The sequence below is a fragment of the Engraulis encrasicolus genome, chromosome 1, assembly GCF_034702125.1.
Source record: "Engraulis encrasicolus isolate BLACKSEA-1 chromosome 1, IST_EnEncr_1.0, whole genome shotgun sequence".
NCBI lineage: Eukaryota > Metazoa > Chordata > Actinopteri > Clupeiformes > Engraulidae > Engraulis > Engraulis encrasicolus.
In genome coordinates this window covers 29,092,682-29,115,799 of record NC_085857.1, presented here as the reverse complement: position 1 = coordinate 29,115,799, position 23,118 = coordinate 29,092,682, and the positions used below count along the sequence as shown (strand labels likewise).

General features: G+C 42.4%; 1 protein-coding gene across 1 annotated transcript; it reads right to left on the bottom strand.

The window, feature by feature from the left end:
• Positions 1-825: 825 nt before the first annotated feature.
• LOC134456903 (hemicentin-2-like) lies at positions 826-21,680 on the bottom strand. Its single transcript, XM_063208543.1, has 5 exons — positions 21,674-21,680; positions 20,532-20,789; positions 18,632-19,024; positions 18,051-18,308; positions 826-942 (listed from the first exon to the last, which is right to left on the bottom strand). The coding sequence occupies exons 1-5, from the start codon at positions 21,678-21,680 to the stop codon at positions 833-835; spliced, it is 1,026 nt and encodes a 341-aa protein (XP_063064613.1). The 3' UTR covers positions 826-832.
• Positions 21,681-23,118: the final 1,438 nt, after the last annotated feature.

The following is a 23,118-nucleotide window of genomic DNA, read 5'->3' as shown; positions in this document are numbered from 1 at the left end:
TGTGGCAACATTGGCAACTTTAAATACCTAAAAATGTCAAAAATCCCATTCGCCCATTTTGGCTGAACATGTTAAGGTAAAGTGGGCTGCTCCTTTCCGGTAATTGGGGCCGTTTTTTCTATGGGAATTACCATTCATATTTTCTACAAAAACAATGTGACTATTATTGAAGATGAAGGTGTCAGGGGAGCTCTTTTCATGAAGTTGTGATATCTTTTTGGAAACAGATGTGTTGAAAACAAAAAAAATGGAGGAATATTAAAATCATCACTAATTTTGTTTTTCTGTTGTGCAATTCTTAGTTTTACCATTGGAATGAATAGGTGGCCCATTTTACCTGAATAGGTGGCCCATTTTACCTGAATGCATTTTTTTCATCCAGGATGACACACCTGTCACTAAAACTTGTAAAAATGTATAATTTGTACATGGATCATCTTGTTTTTTGTCATGAAATGGAACTTTAGGTTGGGTAATGTATTGATGTTCTTCCTCAGATTTCATCAGTCTTTCTGAATTTGCCAAAAAAGTGACCCAATTTAGCTGAATGCACCCTACGTACGTGTGTGTGTGTGTGTGTGTGTGTGTGTGTGTGTGTGTGTGTGTGTGTGTGTGTGTGTGTGTGTGTGTGTGTGTGTGTGTGTAAAAAACTTTATTAAACTTAACTCAAACTTTCTCAAAAAATTCTCAAATATTATCTTTTTTTAAGAAGCAAAAAGCGACAGTCGTTTCAGACTGTAATGCCTGCATGTATATCTATTAGCAGGTTTACCAATCCCTGTAGGTTAACTGTGCCTGGTTTATCTCTTAACCGTGTTCCTACCTCCCAGGTTTACTGGGCCTGGTTCCTGGAATGACCCTCTGGTCTTGCAAAGGATGTTGGCAACAGGGGGCAGAGTAGTTCCATTTGTTGAACAATAGAGGGCAGTGTAGTACCACTTTCTGAAAGATACAATCAAATTCTTAGAGGGCTGTATTATTTTGTTTGATTTCATTCAACCGGACATATTTTTGAGTTATGGTTTCCGTAGACAAAAGTAAATAAAGATCCAATTTTTTTGCTGCCCGCTCACCCATGGATGTTGATGTGCCCTTGACCCTTGAGCATGGTATCTAACCCCACACATTGCTCAATGGAGACTGTGTGTGTGTGTGTGTGTATTAAAAAGGCTGGGTCAAAAACAACCCAAATTGGGTTATTTTCTGACCCAGGCCCTGGTTCAGTATTGGGCCTACCTTTTATCTGGGTTAAAATATTTTAACCCTCAGATTGGGTCATTCCTCTAAACCAACTAAATGGGTCATTCTGACCAAATTGCTGTGTTAAAAAGAACCCATTACATGGGTCAGACCTACTACCACATTATTGGGTCATATTGACTTCTTTGTTGGGTTCATACTTTAACCCAATATTGGGTATTTGTTAGCAGGAGCGCTACAAATCTCCAGGAGAAGTCCAATGTGCAGGTTTCAGAAAGAGTCGAAGACGAATAACTCACGTCAGCCTCAAGGCATATTTATTTTAAGTATGAATAATAAACACACTGCTCAGGAGCGGTTGGGTCATGGCTCAAGGGCACTCAAGAGAGTGATCAAGCATAGAACATTCCTTTATATAGGGGGTGTGACGTCACCAATCATATCAGTCTCTTATCAAATCAATAACACCCCCTTGTGGTGTGGAACAAGTACAGTACAGAATACATTCACAGTCAATCATACATACATAAGTCAACACTCCCACTTATGAGTGACTAGTATCCTGTACAGCTTTTAACAATCAGAATATACACAGAATTAAATCAAAAACTTTTTATATAGTACACACAGTACTTAACATATTTACAACATGTCAGGCACTACTACCAAACATGACTCCTGTCCTGTAAATTTCTGTAATTTCACCTTTGAGACAGGCTTGGTCATAGCATCTGCTACCATTTCATCTGTAGGACAATAAACAAGTGTCATCTTCCCATCTCTGTTGTGACATGGTTACACATTCATCAGTCTGACTGAAGTCTATGCCTAGGAAGTGTTTTAATCTGCCTAGGTCCTTCATCTTAAACCTGTTGGAGAGCCTGCTCTAGGCTTCTCGTGTTGCTTGCTGCGATGATAAGATCATCCACCCAAATGACAATTATGACCTTCCCTGCCTGCTCTGACTCTTTTGTGTATACACAATGGTCTGCTGGATTCTGTCTAAAGTCATCATTAATCAAACATTTGTGCAGCATCTCATTCCAGTTGCGCCCCGACTGTTTTAAACCATAGATTGACTTTTGCAGTTTACACACTAGGTTGTTTCCTACTTTTTCATAACCGTCAGGTTGCTCCATGTAAATGTCTCGGTCAATGGGTGCGTGCAAGTATGCCGTCTTTACGTCCATTTGGTGTAGAACTAAGTTGTCTTGTGCTGTCTTTTGCATGAGTACACGCACACTCGTCATGTTTGCCGTGGGGGAGAATGTCTCACCATAGTCGATCCCCTCTCTCTGGCTATACCCCTTCGCCACAAATCTGGCCTTGTACTGCTCACGTCCGTCACCACCCTCTTTAATTGAGTACACCCACCTACCTCCCACTGTCTTTCTGCCCTCTGGCAATTTGGTCAGGGTAAAGGTTTGGTTCTCCTCTAGTGACTGCATTTCCTCGTCCATTGCCCTCTTCCATTTACCTGCTTGTGGTGATGCCATAGCCTGCTTAAAGGTCAGTGGCACGCCACACACTGCTCGGTAACAATAGTCGACACTGGTGAGTGTGCTATCATCATCACCATCACTGTCTTCCTGAGTAGAGTAAGCACTGAGGTAACTCGGGGGCTTACACGCTCTAGTGGGGTACCTCCCACTGCTTGGGGCCTGTGGTGTCACCATGTGGTGCTCCTCACCATCATCCTCTGGGGATTGTGGACTGTCAGTCTGGGTGTCTGTGCTCTGAGCACTGGGCTGTGGTATGTTTGTCTTGTTAGTGTGTACAATAGGGTAAAATTCTAAGTCCTGCGTCTGAGTCTCATTGTCACATGTGGTTTTAGAAATAAACTTAACCAGTCTGTGCTTCTGCACTTTTCCCTTGGTGGGGTAGTAAACTAGATAGGCGGGACTGCCCTTGTCGTGCCCTACAAAGAGCCCCTTCTCACACCTGGGATCTAGTTTACCCTTGTCTTGTTTGTACGCATAACACTTGGACCAGAATTTGTGCATCTGGGCTAGATCACACTTCTTCCCTGTCAGTGCTGTGTACGGTGTTGTGCCAATGTGCTTGTTAAAGCATCTGTTTCTGGTGTATGCAGCTTCCTGAACGGCATAATGCCATAAACTCTTAGGTAAGTTGCTGTCAATCAGTTTACACCTTGCCATTTCAAAGAGAGTACGCCCTTCCCTCTCAGCTATGCCGTTCTGGTGTGGGGAGTAAGGACAGGACGTCTCGTGTCTGATTTTGTTCTTTCGCAGGAGTGTCTTAAACTCTCTGCTTGTGTACTCGGTCCCGTTGTCTGACCGGATGCATTTCACGTCGCCATAAGGCGCTACATCTGCCAGGAATTTTTCAGTAGCCTGTACGGCATCACTCTTCGCTTTCAGAAAGTATGTGAAAACTACTCCTGTGCACACATCAGTGAATGATTGCATGTACTTGTACCCATCAATGGAACCATTGGTCACTGGACCAGCTAGATCAGTATTCACCAGCTCAAGTGGTGTTTTCACCTTTTCAGTTGCATTTCTGTTTCTCGACTGAGTAAACTTCCCTTCTATGCATACATGACATTCCTTGTCAGGCTTACGCTTTGCACCTTTAATGTGTATGCCTACTGTAACATCTTGCAGGTTCAGTATGTCATCGTAATTACAATGCCCCATTATCTCATGCCAGGTTTGGATATCATGGCTAACATTGCACACATCACTTTCATCACATTCGGTCGGCAAGTAATACATTCTGTCACACACATCAATGTTAAACCTTGCACCATTAGGCGCCACAAGAACATTGTTACCTTCTTCGAAAAGTACCTTGGCACCGTGTGCAGTGGCACACTTCACGGAGAAGAGTGATGCCTGATGGGTGGTTATCCGAATAATACATTTCAAACACAGCATGTATCCAGTCCAAAAGAACTGACAGGGATGTCGCAACATTTGGATTGACAGTTTGTACCTCAGGACCTTGTCTCGTGATCTGGTTTGATTGACATCACTACCCTTTCAAGGATTTAAAGTAGCTGGCTTGTAGATATTAAGGTTCACGTAGTAGATGATATCCCAAAAGCACGGTGAAGCTGCAGGTTGCATATCCCTCATAGCAGCTCTTGGCATCTCACCACAAGTCTTGAAAAAGCAAAACAAAAGAAAAGTGTAAATGATTAGGCCAAGACATGGCTTTTTCCATCTCAGTCATCATAAATATGGTTTAGGTAAATTATATTGTTCTGTATATCATTGGATATTTGTATTTGCTTGTGATGTTGGCTTGATTATGTCCTCTTTTGAAAGTCGCTTTGGTTATAAAGCGTCTGCCAAATGCAATGTAATGTAATAATGTAATGTAATATATATATATATATATACTGTATACACACACACACACACACACACACACACACACACTGGCTAATATATAAAATGTTATTTCTGACTTGACTGCACCAGAATGACTGTGCCTACCGGTGCCCGAAGTGGAAGACAAAAAGAAAGACAAAAAGTTTGAGAGTTTGTCAAACAAATAGACAGAACATACAGTAAACCGTAGCAAAATTGTCTGAAGTGACACCACACAGTAGGCATTCCATACACATTCACAGAACCAAAGAACAATATCAGGCCAGCCCTCATTGTGTGTGTGTGAGTGTGTGTGCATTAACGCCTGCTGTTGTGCATTGATATAAAAAACTTACTTCATACATGCCGATGATATCCAAGAGCTTCTTGAATAAGTAGTGTGGCCGCCGACCCAGCTGAGCAGCATTCTTCTCCTTTTACTTGTGTCCTACAACCAAAGTCCAAAAACATAAGCAGTTATTGTGATTTTATTGTTAAAGTAATAGGCCTACAATACAGTTGACATACACATTTATCCTGAACTGCGTTGTTGGGTCCTGACAAGCCAGTGGTAGTGAGAACAATATAATTGGATGTTGAAACTAGTAGGGATTTTCCTTTAAAGGGACACTGTGCAGGAAATGGTCAAAAAAGGTACTGCAACTATGCTGCTCATTGAAACTGGGCTGCCTATTGCCAAATGTGATCTTTGCATGAAAGTTTACTAAGTAATAAACAAATATTTTCTAGCATGGTCCAAGTAGAGTCATTTTTGCAGCTAAAAATGGCTATTTTTGGAAATTCAAAATGGCGGACCATGGAGAAGATCCCCCTTTTCATGTATGAAAAGTGCAATTTTTCAAGTCATAATGAATGCTTAGAATTTGATGGTGGTGGTAAGTATTCATGCAAAAGGTAACATTAGTGAATGGGCAGCATGAATTCTGGAAATAAACAACTAAAAATCTCACACAGTGTCCCTTTAAGGTTGTGTGTGTTTATCTGTGTGTGGTGTAGAGTGGGGTGTGCCTGCGCATGTTTTGTACGCGTGTGTGTGTGTGTGCATGTGTGTATGAGCATATGTGTGGTGTGTGTGTGTGTGTGTGCACGCATGGGCTCTTATGCATGACATAAAAAGAGCTTACTTCCTACATCCTGATGTTTGAGGACTTCTCGGATAAGTAGTGTCACAGACCCAGCAGAGCAGAAGTCCTCTTCTTTCATTTGTGTCCTACAGCAGAAAAAGAATGAATAACTATGAGTAATTGGGATTTTACTGTGAAATATATATATATATATATATATATATATATATATATATATATGAAGAGTTCAGATGCAAAACCCCCTAACTCCATTTCTGAAGACCTGCACTTCTATATTTTTAGAGAACCCTGTTGTTGGTTTGGTTTACATTTATGTACTTGATTATACATATAAATAGTTATATTACATACATGAAATAGAAAAATATGCAATTTTGATGGCTGTGTATTAAATAAAAATGAATTAAGATTATTTTCTGAAAAGGCACTTAGGGGGTTTTGCATCTGAACTCTTCATATATATATGTTTACAATTCTTGGATCATACACTCACATTTCAGTGCCGCGTTCTTCCCTCGCTGCACAGCTCCATACACATTAAGCGGTTTTGGTGCCAGGTCATCACGTCCATCGAGGAACGAACTACCGGAATGACTGTGCCTGCCGGTGCCCAAAGAGGAAGACAAAAAGACAGACAACAAGTTTGAGAGTTTGGCAGACAGATAGACAGAACATACAGTAAACCGTAGCAAAATTGTCTGAAGTGACACCAGACAGTAGGCATTCCATACACATTCACAGCATCAAAGAACAATGGGGCACCTAAGTCTCCACCCCTTCCGGGCGGCTTCTGGGGCTGGCAACGGAAAAACTTTTGACTGGGCTGTAATGGACTGATCAAAGCTATTTTCCGACCCACCTCGCATTTCCCCGTCGATCACACATATGCTGTGCCTCAGAATTAATAACAACCAATGGTGTGCTTGTTGACTTCACTTGGCAAGCGATTTTTGAGTTGTGAGTGTGCAAAAATATGTAATTATTTGGACTACACAACAGACGTCGCATGTCCGACGTGCAGCCACTTAAGCCACGGTGCAGCGGTAGGGTTGGCTGTGCCTCGGTTCACGTCAGATATGCGAGGCGCAAGTGTAGTCTCCAACACAGTTTTGCACAAAAGCTAAAATAACGTTTCTTGCGTGCCGAAAATGAGTGGTCTTACGACGCAAATCCAAACCTTTCAAATTCACTGTCATCATATGTGAAATCCGGAGCACATGCCAAACGGGATGAGGATTTAGCTTGATTCGCTCCATTAACTCGCATTCAAAAAATTGCGAGCTCCTGCCCCATGGATCGGAAGTAGAAGGGCGTGACTTAGGTGCCCCATATCAGGCCAGCTCTCATTGTTTGTGTGTGTGTGTGTGTGTGTGTGCGAGCGCATTCACGCCTGCTGTTGTGCATGACATTAAAAACTTACTTCATACATGTAGATGATATCCAAGGGCTTCTTGAATAAGTAGTGTGGCCGACGCCGACCCAGCTGAGCAGCATTTTTCTCCTTTTACTTGTGTCCTACAGCTGAAAAATAAGCAGTTGTTGTGATTTTATAGTTCAAGTAAAAGGCCTACAATACAGTTGATACACATTTATCCTGAAATCACTGACTTACATCTCTCAGACAATCCAAATTTTCAGCGGTTTACTTCTTCAGTGACTTAGTTCCAGTTTCCTACACACCCAGCTGTCTTGGTAACGGGTCAGAGGAGAGAAGTCCACCTTATCCAGAGCAGAAGAAATAAAAAAAGACAAAACGTTTCAGAGCTTTGCAGACACACCTCAAACAGACAACAGACAACCTTAAATAAATGTATGAAAGGCTTTTGTCTCACTACTACACACAACTTTACATTTTTCATTTACATAAACAAAAATATAAACCAACCAGTCTCTTCGTAAATACTGCACAGAGTACAATGTCACACACTCACACTAGAACTAAGTTACACACGCACGATTTCATGCAAAGCTTGTTGAAGTAGCTGTTGCCTATTGGGAGGGAAAGTGGAAAACAGCGATCCTAGCGGTTACGTTCCAAACACCAGGGCGACCCTATTGAAACTCCCATAGACGAGTTTTTAAAAAAATCCCAAAAAGATATGACTAGGAACTATAACACCAGACACATTTTTCAGCGTACACAATAGGATGAACTACTACCTGTGAAAATCTTAAGCCATTTTTTGCCCTTTTAAGAAAAATAGAAATTGTGCCAATCTGGTCGGAAACGGACTACAGCTCCCAGCATGCTGTGCTTCGCGCCTCATTGACAACACAGAGAAACAAATGAACGCGAATGAACGCAAGTTCTTCGCATATCTTCACATTCTTGTAATCCTGTGAGTTCCACATTGTCTTCTTATTAAACATATATACACGCGATCATTTTGGTTTGGTTTTAACTTCTCTAGTAGATATGATGGCTTCTGTGGTGACGAGTAACCACCTCTCTGGCTCATGTTTGGCTATGCTAATTTGGCTATGCTAATTACATGGAGTAAACACGTCACACATGCCAGTCAGTGTAGTTCTGTATTAGCTTTTTAAAGATTAAAATCAGTTCAGATCAGTGAAAAACCGAACATTTTACCACCTGATTCGATAAAACGGGCCAACATGCCTATAATATGACTGCCACTACTTCTACTTCGTCGGCAGGGTCGAGATGTAATTTTTCAAAGAAAAAACCCATTCATTTGTTGCAGGGGCTTGGAACGTTGCCAGCAGGGGGCGATGAGATTACTTTCCCTCCCAATACTCATGAACGGCGTGACATTTTCCATGTGCGTTACGCCCATTTGTGGGGGAAAACAACCCATGCAAGTCAATTGGTGATGTTGGGGTTTAATAAACGAAAGATACGGACCTGTAGACTAGAATTGTTCACGCGCCACATGCCGAAAACGTGTTGTGTTGCCGGCTGTTGAAATAATATAGCCAAACAGCCGTGGCTGAAGCATGGAATGTGTTCATTTAGGCTAGCCGATGTAGCATGTAAGTCAATGAGACATTCGGTTTGTTTTCACCCATAAAGGGGCGTAACGCAAATTGAAGAGCAAAGTACCCGGATGGCCGTTCATGAGTATTGCCACAAATTTCTTTAAACCAGGAAACTTCCCTATAGCGTCAACAAAGCAACACATCCCTGCCCGTGAATGAAAGAAATTGGATAACTATTCCCTCCGCATTTCAGTAATTTTGGAACACAACGACTGGTGAATGTAAACATGTTTTCCACGCGTAGCCTTCATCCGCATTTATCAAACAGCTACGTAGTATAGAGCTACGACTCCAACCAAGCAATCAAAGCCCATACGAGATAAGAAACACTGCGATCCTGTGGTCCTGAGCTAGAATTTTGAACCCGCAGCTACTCTGGACTTTACGGTCCCATTCACTTCAATTCATTTTTTCGAAGCCAGAACAGGTTTTACAGATTTCGGACAGTGCCGACGCCGCTGTTGTCGTGCGAGGAAAACAACAATTGTGTCGGACGCTACACATGGTCATGGAACGACATGCGTAACAAGAATGATACACCTTGTGTCATTTCGAAGATAATTAAAGAAAACCTTTTTCACAATGGGACTTCTCATAGACATGTTTTTGCATGTCTCTCATCTCTTTGCATGTTAACTTATGCAATCACCGTAACAAGTTTACAAGGTGCATGGCGCACAGCTGTATATGCATACAAAAAAAGAAAAACATTTCACGATGTAAATGTGGAAATAATTCACATCAAAGTAAAGTGTTATTACATATGCCACCATGGTAATCAATATGTGTGTAAGAACAAGTGAAAAAAACAAATTGATCAGTTTGTCAAACAGGACACAAAAGATATGCACCATAATACACAGTATGCATCACACCGTGCTTTTGAATGATATGAAGGACAAATACTGACGGCACAAATGTCTCTGTCCTCAATAACGCCTATGTCATGTCACTCAAGCAACTTTATCTTCATTAGCTAATGTGGCCACAAGGGGGCGATATTGTACGCTGACACGCTGAGACATTCGGAATCTTACAACTCAATTCAAACAATAGGCATAACCTTAGAAAGGTTAGGCCTATAATATAATAGGCTATAGATAGCCTACCATAGTCTAGTCATGAATTAGCTGGCAAACAATGTCTGTTGTTTCTATTGCAATGGGATCGCGACATTGAAGAACTTTACAATGTCCCATCTCATCTGTCTCTTTCATATTCATAGGTTGAGAATTGACAAACGAATCATAACATTTTACTGCGTGTTTTACAGGTGCCCATATGCTTCAAGTCTGTCAGCGCAACGACGGTCTGCGAGAACAGATGTAGGCTACCTATTGTCATGTCAGGGTAGTGGCACGATGAACATAGGCAAAGGTGGAGAGATGACACGATGAATGAATGACAAAGCCCATTGTAATAAGGATTTCTTTAATTATCTTCGAAATGATGCAGGAAATATCATTCTTGTTCAGCAAGCCATTTAATGGTCATGTTTAGCATCCGAGACTATTTGTTTTCCTCGCACAGCAACAGCGGCGTGGGCACCGTCCGTTTGTGTGCAACCTGTTCTCCCTCCAAAAAATGAATTGAATTGACGGTGTAATTCATATGTAACAGGGCGCACTGTCTGTCCAGTAAGGTGTGTCCCTCAGCAGTCCCCATACCCCAATGACGTCACGGGACTCAGGTAGCCGCTCAGTGGCTAATCCGTAATTGGTGGCTATGCCATTGTTTTTATAAAATCAGATGAATTAGACCGGCTCGTTGGAGCCTTCCCGGTGTGCCGGTATTCGCTGATGATGCTCGGTGCCTTTGCTACTGGTGCAGCAAGGTATGTGTAATCACAGTTTTGTCTAGATGACTGCAACCATCTAGAGATGTGTATTTAAACATATATTGTTCATTCTCAGGAGCCAGAGTTCCCGTGGCGTCTAACCCCAGTCTTGTGGCTTTCCCCCCTCTGAGTGTTGTGGAGGTGAGCTTGTAAATATCCTTTGTCATATGCGTAGCTCATGTTTAAAACATTTGTCTACTATGTAACATGTACTGATCCGTGTGTGTGTGTGTGTGTTCACCTGATTCCAGACACCTCAGAGTACGTCGAGGGTCTCTGTGGGCAGACTGCTTGCGGCAGCTGCTCACCGCTGTTTTGCCCTTAGCGAAACCGCTTTAGCTTGTCATTTTGTCATTGTACGGGGTTTGGCTGTCACAGTTCTAGGCCTATGTACGCTGCTCTAGTCGGGCAGGGCCATACAGTAGACTAGTAGTTTGACTGTGTATTATTCTACGGATTTATTCTGTGTGTAGTGGAGATCCACACTTATTGTCATTTAATCACTTACATAGCGTAGTGAGCCTATGAGTGTGTGTGACTGGTGTTTACCATAGGCCCTTGGTTTCGTGCACGAGTGGTGAACTAATTTATTCTCAACTAGTAAGCCTGCCCGGCTGGCCTAGCTCGGTGAACCCCTTTTATCCTGTGGCAGCCAACCCCGTTCTAATGAACATTACTGTTTTTATCCCAGCGGCGCAGGGTTTTAACTGTTGACTTAAATTGTATTAATAAAGAAAATATTGTTATTTCTTTAAACAAAGGTACGTCTCTTGTGCATTCTATCCGAACCTGTTGTGCCTTATTGGTTGAAATCAAAATATACTCTGGGGTGGAAGTCCCCCAGTGGCGTAGTCGTGCAATTACAAGTATCAGTTTGATGATTATTATTTTGGGAAAAACTAACATCTAAAGTTCCACTTACTACACATATGCCTACCATGTGGGCACAGGTCTACATAAACCATAGGCTATGGAATGTATTATTCCAGCATCATTACATCCTTGTTTCCTGAGGTAGGCCTATGAAGTGATGAAGTGCAGAACGACGAGATATGTGGTCAAACACCATATTTGAAGCTATGCATAGCTTGGTTGCAGCCATGCCTTCCATTCTGCAGATTGTGGGTTCAAGGCCTCTTAATATTCCCCTTGAATACACGTAGGCCTATGTTACCTCACTCCTGATATAGGCCTAAATTATTAGGCTTATTCAGTTCGCTGAATAGGTAACCTATTGTGCCTTCAGTACTTCTTCAGCGTATCATTCAGGGGCATATGGCGATGCATACTGTAGTCTATTATGCTGCATATCCACAGTGTCTGCTTTGAGAAATTGCATTTTCCATTTGCCCTAGTCATTACATGTGTGGTACGAACTGTAAACTTCAAAGTTCCTTACTTTAAGCACACCAATGTAAAAAAGTTCCTTCATTATGTAGGCCTACATTGTGCCTACATTATTATGCACATTGTAGCCTAATTAAAAACGAAATGGTGATGGCACAGTTAACATGCAAAAAGATTGGAGACATGTCCAAAGATGCAAATGACATCTCACTGTAATAAGGTTTTATTAAATTGTCTTCAAAACAACACAATTACGGCGGAATGTCTTGTAGCTATCATACGAAGGCAAAAGATGTAATGAAAGGGTTTCCACATCGTCACATCTGTTCTCGCAGACCGTCGTTGCGCTCTAACGACAAACTTGAAGCATATGGGCACCTATAAAACACGCAGTAAAATGTTATGATTTGTTTGTCAATTCTCAACCTATGAATATGAAAGAGACAGATGAGATGGGACATTGTAAAGTTCTGTAATGTCGCGATCCCATTGCAATAGAAACAACAGACATTGTTTGCCAGCTAATTCATGACTAGACTATGGTAGGCTATCTATAGCCTATTATATTATAGGCCTAACCTTTCTAAGGTTATGCCTATGGTTTGAATTGAGTTGTAAGATTCCGAATGTCTCAGCGTGTCAGCGTACAATATCGCCCCCTTGTGGCCACATTAGCTAATGAAGATAAAGTTGCTTGAGTGACATGACATAGGCGTTATTGAGGGAAGAGACATTTGTGCCGTCAGTATTTGTCCTTCATATCATTCAAAAGCACAGTGTGATGCATACTGTGTATTATGGGGCATATCTTTTGTGTCCTGTTTGACAAACTGACCAATTTGTTTTTTTCAATTGTTCTTACACACATATTGATTACCATGGTGGCATATGTAATAACACTTTACTTTGATGTGAATTATTTCCACATTTACATCGTGAAATGTTTTTCTTTTTTTGTATGCATATACAGCTGTGCGCCGTGCACCTTGTAAACTTGTTACGGTGATTGCACAGTTAACATGCAAAGAGATGAGAGACATGCAAAAACATGTCTATGAGAAGTCCCATTGTGAAAAAGGTTTTCTTTAATTATCTTCGAAATGACACAAGGTGTATCATTCTTGTTACGCATGTCGTTCCATGACCATGTGTAGCGTCCGACACAATTGTTGTTTTCCTCGCACGACAACAGCGGCGTCGGCACTGTCCGAAATCTGTAAAACCTGTTCTGGCTTCGAAAAAATGAATTGAAGTGAATGGGACCGTAAAGTCCAGAGTAGCTGCGGGTTCAAAATTCTAGCTCAGGACCACAGGATCGCAGTATAAGAAACGCCAGTTGACACACAAACAATAAACAATTGTCGCGACAAAATTTTCTTGCGCAGGCAAGCTGCCCAAACACATGATGCGACTTACCACACCTAACATACTGGTAATATTTCATGCGCAAGCTATCCCTCGCTCTGCCTTTATCAGAGTTCGGACTTGTGAAAGGTGCAAGTCCTCGCAGTGAGCTCGGAAGAACATCGCAGGAGTCAGGAGAAGTCACACAACACAACACAACACAAGCACTTGCTCTCATAAAACTAGTTCTAGTTGACACAGAAAAAGAAGAAAGCCCGTCGACTCCCCTACAGTATGTAGAACTAACATGACACTTGTGGAAACTGAAGACAGTCTTCAGATGCCAGCTTGCGGCCCCCAAACGAAAATGCTGTCGTTATGAACGGAATTCTAGGTTGAGTGGAGCCAGGTAGCGGCTATATACAGTCCCAGGAAAAAGTTTGTACACCCTTTGAAATTTCTTACATTTCTGTCAAAATTGATCATAAAACATGGTCTGATCTTCCCGGAAATCTCAAGAAGGAACAATCAGAGTCTGCTTTAATTAATTCCACCCAAACATTTACATGTTCTCATATTTTTATTGGTCATAAGGCCATAACATTCACAGGAGAGCAGGGCATAAGTAAGTAAGTACACCCTTGCATTAAGTAGGTTTTAACCCTCAGTTAGTTGCAATATCATCAACCAGACTTGTCCTGTAGTTGCAGATCAGATTAACAAAACAATCTGTTTGTATCTTGTCTCCCTCTGCTTAAGAGAACTGCCTCTCATCAGCAAGGTTTGTGGGATGTCTGGAGTGCATAGCTTTCTTGACTTCATGCCATATAATCTCAATTGTTTTTTGTCAGGGCTTTGACTGGGCTATTTCAGAATGTGTATTTCATTATTATGAAGCCATTCTAAAGTCGATTTCCTTCTAAAGTACGGGTTGTTGTCACATTTCAGGACCCATACTCTTGTGTGCTTCAACTGTGTGGCAGACTTCTTCATGTTTTTTCTGTAAAATATCACAATAAACTTGAGTTCATTGTTCCACTGATAATAGCAGAGTGTCAAGGGCCTGAGGCAGCAAGGTAGCCGCATATAATGATGCTCCCGACACCATACTCAGAAAAGGAGATGTAACCAAGAATAGCTAAAATGGGATTCATTCTACCAATCTAAAATTAATGGGGTTTCTGTCCAAAAAAATATTGCTGCACCTTTGAGGTTTGCGAAAAAGCATTTATATGCTTCATAGAATTACTGCAAAATAATCTGTAGACCAACGTTGAAACCAAAGTTGAATTGTTCAGGGGAACACACAATGTCATGTTTGGAGGAGAACTTGAGAACCACACCTTCACCAAAACATCATCTCCACCTTTGAGTATGGTGGCGGGAGCATCATTATATGCGGCTACCTTGCTGCCTCAGGCCCTTTTCAGTTTGCTATTATCAGTGGAACAATGAACTCAGAAGTTTATCGAGATATTTTACAGAAAAAAGTGAGGTTGTCTGTCACACAGTTGAAGCACACAAGAGGATGGGTGCTGAAATGTGACAACGACCCTTACTTTAGAAGCAAATTGACTTTAGAATGGCTTCATAATAATGAAATACACACTCTGAAATAGCCCAGTCAAAGCCCTGACAAAAAAACAATTGAGATTATATGGCATGAAGTCAAGAAAGCTATGCACTCCAGACATCCCACAAACTTTGCTGACGAGAGGCAGTTTTCTAAAGAACAGGGAGACCAGATACATCCAGATTGTTTTGTTAATCTGATCTGCAACTACAGGAAACATCTGTTTGAGGTTATTGCGACTAACTTAGGGTTAAAACCTATTGAATGCAAGGGTGTACTTACTTATGCCTTGCTGTCCTGTGAATGTTTACATCTTATGGCCAATGAAAATATGAAAACTTGTAAATGTTTGGGTTGAATTAGTTAAAGCAGACTCTGGTTGTTCCTTCCTGTGATTTCCGGGAAGATCAGACCATGTTTTATGACCAATTTTGACAGAAAGGTAAGAAATTTAAAAGGGTGTACAAACTTTTTCCTGGGACTGTAGATAGTTAGCTAATTTCTCAGATTTGTGTCAGTTGCTTCCTGCGTTAGGCTAGTAGTATCACAGCCCGTATAGAAAGTATATTGCCTCACTGTGTACTGAACCTCAATTTATCGTCGAGTAATAAACATAGACGGTGGGCTAGATTTCGTAGCTCCTTTAGAAAACGAGTTTCGTTCTCACTCTCGAGTGGCAACTTGATTTTTCTAATATGACCTCCTGACAATATGTATGTAATGAGCAATATTCTGGTTGTTGCCACGCTGAAAAGTTGCACGTTGATATTAAAAAATAACGAAAATAAAAAAGACTGGGGGTGACGTCACACAATGCACAGTCAATGGGAAGTCTCCGCCCCTCAAAGTTGAAAAGGGAATATTTATCTGCATATTAGGCTTTTTTCATAGGCAGATAATTCACCTAATCATTGAAACAACGTAGGCATTTCATTCCTGACCATTTTCCTGTTACTGGAAAAAATAACACAGCTTGCATTTCTTTATTGACACGTAGTTTTTGGCGAATTGATCTACCCCCGTCACCTCATTGCTCTATTGCTTTGAGGGAACAGACCTGTCCTCTTTTTGACATTTATCTCTCGTTGCCCAATGATGGTCAGACAGTCGAACACTAACAGCGAAAAAGAGCACTTCTGAAAGTTTGAGAATTTTTTTTTTTTTGCATGTACACAACAAGTGAGCCCACTTACCCCCCAACTTGTAACTTTTTGCCATGAAATCTGACGGTTCCGGGTAGCATGCACGCGTTAGCTGTATTCTGCCTCGTTGACTTTGCATTGACGTGACGTCACTCGGTCGGCTATTTTTTGTTGTCATTTTTATAAATCAATGTTCAAGTTTTGAGGATGGCAACAGCCAAAATATTGATTATTGGGTTGTCAGGGGGTTATATAAGCAAAAATAAAGTTGCCACTCGTTAACACCAACGAACTGACGAGATATGAGACTGGGCCCACCACCTATACTAACACAGCCCTCTTTACCTAAAAAGAATCTGCCCAACCACTGACAGCCAACCATCCGTTATCAGCTATGCGAAATAGCAACCAAATGAATCCCAGAAGGGCTAACATTATGACCTTACCGTACCGTAGTGTCTTGGTTATTAGCTAACTAACCACCGTTGACAGAACCTGGACGAACATACTAATTTCCAATGAAATGTAGCTAATATATTCCCAAATCCACCACAGGACAGCAAACCGCTGCAGTTAAGACAAAGTGCTTTTCATCTGCTCCCCTTAAAAGATTAGTTACCGTTTCCTCCTATTACTCGAAATGGGTAGGCCTATAGCTTTCTATGAAATGTTCCTTAATAGGCCTATAGCATTACTTGCCACAAACAGGAACTCACAGCTGACGCACATTTACACCGCAAAAGCAATATGGCAAGTTTATATGTAATAAAAGGCGCACACTTACCGAAACAATGCTTTCATAAGCCATCCGGTGTCCTTTCTTCTGGACGTTGGTAGTCTACTGGTAGCCGTTTTGGCAATGGCGACCGGCGGTAAAATTCAAAATTCAAATATCTTGACAAGATAACTTAGATTACAGGGTTGAAATGACCCAGGGCCTGGGTGCTGATGTGGGTTTAGCGAATAACCCAGGTAATGGGTACGGAAAATGACCCAATATGGGTTATATTTAACCCATTTTTCATAGAAAAGCAATTGACCCAGGGGTTTAGTCAAAGTAATAACCCAGCTCTTTTTAGAGTGTGCACCTGCTAGCAGCACAGCTCAGCTCTGCTAAGTCTAATGGTGCATTCATGTGGTCTTCTGAAGTAGATATTATCTAGTTGCGAAGTGGTATTTACAAGTGCGTTGCATTCATGTGCTGTTTTGATGTTGTTTACAAATTAAAGATGGCGAACCAGAGTGAGACTTTTTACTAAAACGATTATAGACTGTTGTTCATCAGCTACTGCAAGCAAATGAATTAGGAAGTCAAAGGTAAAAATTCTGTATATTTTCTGACACTGTCATTTACCATGACTGTCTAAACATACTGAATGCCGGTTTTTGAGTATTTCAACTTAGCGGTTGCCATGGCGAGAGTAGAGCCAGCGGTTGTGTGCGTCATCATCTCGTAAACTCGTTTCTTAAAATTTTCTACGAGTTGTCCAGTGGTAAATACCAGAAGCGGTGGCGTTCATGTGTGCTTCGAATGTCGCGTTTGGTATTTACGATAATTACGAGACCACATGAACGCACTATAACATAAATGAAATGCAGTGTAATGTAATATCAGGTAATATCAATGTAATGTAACTTTATTTGTATTTGGTATAATGTACGTAGTAGAGGTGTGTTGTTCATGAACGAGCCGGTTCTTTTGAACGGCTCCCTGAAGTGAACGATGGGAACCGGATCACAGCTGGAGGAGCCACTCGACCGTTATTTCGTTCATTTCTCATTCATTTTAAGCACGTGACCTCGACCAGAGTAATTACATTTGGGAAAAAACACAATTGTTTGCCTCAAATAGAGGCAAAAACGGTCTTTAGAAGCAGGAGAATAATCCGTTGTTGTTTGGACAAAATTACCTTGAGGAGGAGTCAAAATATTACATTCTTAACACTGAATAAATCATTTAAAAAAGAGCCAAAAGAGACAGTTTTTTTAACGGCTCTGTGAAAGGAACGAGCCACTAAGATCCGGATCCCGAAAAAGAGCCATAAATCCCATCTCTAGTACGTAGCTAATTACCCGTTGATAAAACACAGGGATAAAATTATTTTTTGTTACCAGAATGATGTCCCTAGTGGTCAAATCAAGATTGTGCACGTGCTCCCTCACCCTGGGTTTCCACAGTAACAGTGATCCGAGCCGAGCCTTCTCCCTGTGTGTTTGTGGCCGTGCACTCATAGACACCCCCATTGGCTTCTCCAATCGCATCCAGCTGCAGGGTATTGCTTTTCTGATTGGCCAGGGCCGCTCCGTTGTGCTTCCACTGATAGGACGGTGTGGGGTTAGCATTAGCACGACATGCTAACATCAGCTTGTCGCCCGCCTTGGCGGTCACATTGCCGGTGACGTTCAGCATTCTGGGTTTGTCTTGACGTTGTGGAGGGAGACAAAACAAGACATAGAACTTAACTGTGGTAACACTATCCACACTTCACAATCTAGTTTCAGCATAACATTATTACAAAAGGGTACAGTGAAATAACAGTAGAGTTAGCTGTAGAACAAAAACAGGTGGAATTGTAGAGATATAGTCTAGTAAACTAACCCCATCTGCCAGCAGACAAAATTATGTTTTGCTGCGAGTGGGTCTAGCCTCGGACAATGCCCCAGGCCCTGAAACTGGCTGGACAATCACAACACAGCAGACTTGATTTAATTTGTCTTTGTAATATGCATTTGGAGACACTTACACCATACTTTCAGCTGCATATCGTTGGACTTGGTGTCGTCAATGGCCTCGGTTGTGTAGGTGCACGTCTCATTGTTACAGCTTGACTCTACAGTTGCATTCAGGTTCAGCCTGGCTGCGCAGCTGTATGTAGCGTTGGGGTGCTTCCTGGAGGCTGTGATGGTCAAACTAGCCGTGACATCTTGGGATTTATCATCTGGGCCGAAACCCATAGCCACAGTGGAGAAAAGGCTCTGGTTGGTTGACGTTGCCATCACAGTGTCTCCCCGGTACCAGATGATATGAAGGTTTTCGACCGGAGCTACGCTCTCAACCTCACACCTCAAGGTGTACTCGCGGTTCTCCTTCAGTGGACCACTCTCGTTACGGGAAAGGATTACGCTGTCAGGAATTTCTGTAAGAGGACACAGAGAGACACACAGTACAGTATTATCAGCATTGTTTAGGATTTGGCCAGAACTGTGCTGAGAACGATCACACTGCCAGGGATTTCTGTCATGGAAAAAAAACAGACGCACAGTACAGTATCAGCAGGGCTTGACATTAACTTTTCGCTTGCTGGCCACTGTGGCTAGTGGTTTTCCCGAGCTAGCTATTCTACTAGCCACTATTTTTTTTTCAGGGATTTCTGTAATGGAAAAAAACAGACGCACAGTACAGTATCACTCAGTATGAGCGTTGTCAGTGCAGGTTTTGGGATAGAGCCGTAGGCTAATGTGAGCTAGTCACGATTCTCCTCCAGTGGGCCTGGGTGATGTGGTTCACGAGCCCAAATGAGATTTGAATGAAATCCTGTGGAGAGTATCATGATTTGCTTCAGTAGTCACAGTGCATGTTTTTTAAGGAGTAATTCAGATTTCCAATGTTGACGGCATCCCCAAACCATGCCAGTCCCACTATCGTGCTTGACTATCGAGATGATAAACGTTTTTGTAAAACTCACTTGTTTACCACCGCACATGCTTGACACCATCTAAAGCAAATTTGTTTATCTTGGTCTCAAGGGAGATGAAAAGACCAAGGATATGGATCACTGGAAGCATGTTGTGTGGTCTGAAGAGACCCAGATAAACAAATTTGCTTTAGATGGTTCCAAGCATGTGTGGTGTTAAACAAGTTCCTCCACAGTGGCAAACCAAAGTACCCCTAAAAGTTATGTATTGAGCCCTTCAATTACCACTGCAGAAGAATCCCTAAGGGTTCTCTCAGGAATCTCTGAGTTCTTCCAATAACTTGTTTGGTTCTTCAGTTGACCTTTGGTTCCCCCATGAACCAGCTGAGGGTTTTTTTTTTTTTGTGGAACCCTCAATTTTGTATTCACTGTTGCAATGGATGCCTCCCATCCTTTGTTGGTTGCTTATACCAACAACAGGGACCGTACAGGGCCAGGGTTGCCAGATTGGGCGGTTTCCTTCCCAATTGGGCTGTTTGGGTAGCCTGGGAAATCCCATGCTGCTTTGCACAATCGTTCCAATCTGAAAGGCAGCATGGAAGCTCGTCTCAAAGCGCTAACCTGAGGTATAGGGAGGCAATCTGAGAGCAGAGAGGGGTGGAAAGATGATGACGCAATGCATATTACTCGACAAATGGAAGTTTGCAATTTGCTTGAAGACAACTGACACAATTGGCTATGGGCTAAGTTTGGTAAACTGCTGGCCTTGAACCCAGGTCTCCAGGAGCATGCCGTCCCATTCAAGCCCATGGACAGCCAATCTACACCTAAATCCTGATTTGCTGCAGTGCAGACAGCAGCAAACATCAAAAATAAATCGGTGGGGACCACTGTACTGCACTGCACTGCATACAAGTCAGAGAAGAGGCTAAATGAGCTAAATAGTGAACCTGTGCTTTACAATGTGACATATGGATAGTAAAATAAAGTGTGACCCATATTCACTCACTGTAAATGGTGATGGGTAGATGCTGCACACACTGCTGAATATCAGTTTCTGTGTAGCATTGTACTCCATTTCCAACTGCCCACGGAATGCTGGAGACACTCCAGACCATGCTCTGCTCGTCAATCTTCCTGCTCACCCCAGCATTTGCCTCCCAGTTCATATTGTCCACAGATTGGTTAGTGGTGCAGATGGCCGAGGCTGGGCCTCTGTACTCCACAACCAGATGAGGGGGCTTGATGGTCGGCACAGCACAGCCATCTGAAAAAAAGAGGGAAAAAGAGTCAAGAGTGAACACAGCAACGGTTCTACCTATTTGTGGGCCCTATCCTCTTGAATTCTGCATTTACCATGGCTGGGATGACTGTTGGGGCCCCCTACAGCAGTGGTTCTCAACCTTTTTTCTTAAAGCACCCTCTAAGCCATTGGTTCCCAACCTATGGGTCGGGACCCCGCTTATGGGTCGCCAAAGATCCACAGGGGGTCTTCTTCTTCTTCTTCTTCTATGAGTTTTAACGGCAGCCGGCATCCAAAATGTTGCACTGCTGCCACCTAGAGATCTGAAGTGGCTAATGACCTAAGTCCTAAATCCTATGGTACAATCCTGTATCGCGCAGGAATTTGATCATGTGTCGTCTGCCCTTGCCTATCCCCACAGTCAACACATTTTGTAGAGACACCTGCTTTAGTCCATTCTGTTTTAAAGAATTTATCAACTCTCTTCTCTGACGGTCATAATTCAAACAGGCTAACAACACATGGTGAACTGTCTCCACCTGCTGGCAAGCACATAAGCCATCCTGATGTTTCCCTAAAATAAATAACGTCCCATTCAAACATGTATGGCCCAGCAACAATCTAGCAATGATCACACCATCCTTGCGATTTCCACTACTGAAAACCGCAACTGATTCAGCGACACTACCATGAATTGAAAACAAATGCCTGCCTTTTACATTACTTTCCCAAAGATGTTGCCAACACATAAGGGACTCCCTCCATACCAGACTCTTTCCTTCTGACTTTGACATGGAAATATTGGCATCTATAGTTTCTCGTTGCGCTGCAGCCTTTGCCAACTTATCTGCATCTTCATTCAGCTGGATACCAACATGAGCAGGAACCCATAAAAAAGACACACTCACCCCACATCTTCCCACATCTCTAATTGCCATAAGGATATCGTATACCATGTCTTGTCTCCCCTTGGAAATACCCTTCCCAAGACTCCTGACTGCTGACACAGAGTCGCTGCATATTAATACCTTTTTATTCTGTAATTGCTCAGTCCACTTAACAGCCATTAGAATGGCATCCACAGTAAAAACACTCAGCATGTCAGAAGTCCTCTGCATTTCCTGCACGTCCATTCCCTGGGCAACAAACGCAGCCCCAGTAACCCCTGTGTCTTGGTCCTTGGACCCATCAGTAAATAGCAAGAGACAGTCAGAATATGTATCAGCCACGTGACAACAAAACATTGATCTCAGGTCTACATCAGGATCTTGCTCCTTTATTTTCAACAAAGACAAGTCAATACTTGGAACCTCCAGCTGCCACAGAGGAATAGGGGGCCACAGTACTGTTGGACAAAAGGTCCTCTGCAGGACATTCAAGTCCCTGGCTACACCTTCAGCGGTCCATCCAAAACTATTTATAGCTGCCACCTCCTTCTCCCAGCTTGGCTCAGTCACTCTTATGACAGGGTGATCTTGACGCTGACCCATCAAATTAACCCAATAATTCGCCTGCAGTTGTCGTCTCCTCAAGCTCAGAGGCATTTCTCCCGTCAAAACTTGCAAGGAACAAACTGGAGAAGACCTCACAATCTCAATGCCGCTGCTTGAAGGACATCCAGTCTAGCCAGTACTGTATTTGACGCAGAAGCATACACCAGGCTCCCATAGTCAATCCTTGCCCTTATTAGGTATATGTATATCAGCTTAAGAGAGGCCAAATCTGCCCCCCACTCCCTCCCAGTCAGACACCTCATCAGATTCAAGACATTCTTGCATTTATCCACCACCCTTGACACATGAGCCCGCCATGTAAGCTTGACATAAAAAATTACTCCCAGGAACTTAAAAGAGGAGACCTTTTCCACTGGACGGCCATATAGATATAGGTCACTGTCTTCACAGATTCTCTTTCTCGTAAAAAACACTGATTTTGTCTTTTCAACAGAGAACCTAAAACCCCACCTCCTTCCCCAGTCCTCCACAAGGGTCAAAGCCTCCTGAACCTTTTTCACAGTATAACTCACATTTTTACCCCTCTTCCATAAAGCACCATCATCCGCAAACAGAGATTGACCAATATCAGGTTGTACAGTGGAAAAAACATCATTGATCATTATGTTGAAGAGTAAGGGGCTGACCACACTGCCTTGCGGCGTTCCATTCTCTACTGCACATTTTCGCGATATGTCCGCCCCAATCTTCACTTGAATACTCCTGTTCTTCAAAAACTCCATCACCCAATTAAAAATATTTCCTCCAACTCCCAGCAGGTGCAACTTAATCAAAAGTCCCTCCACCCAAAGCATGTCATACGCCTTTTCAACATCCAAGAACACTGCTACAACAGTTTC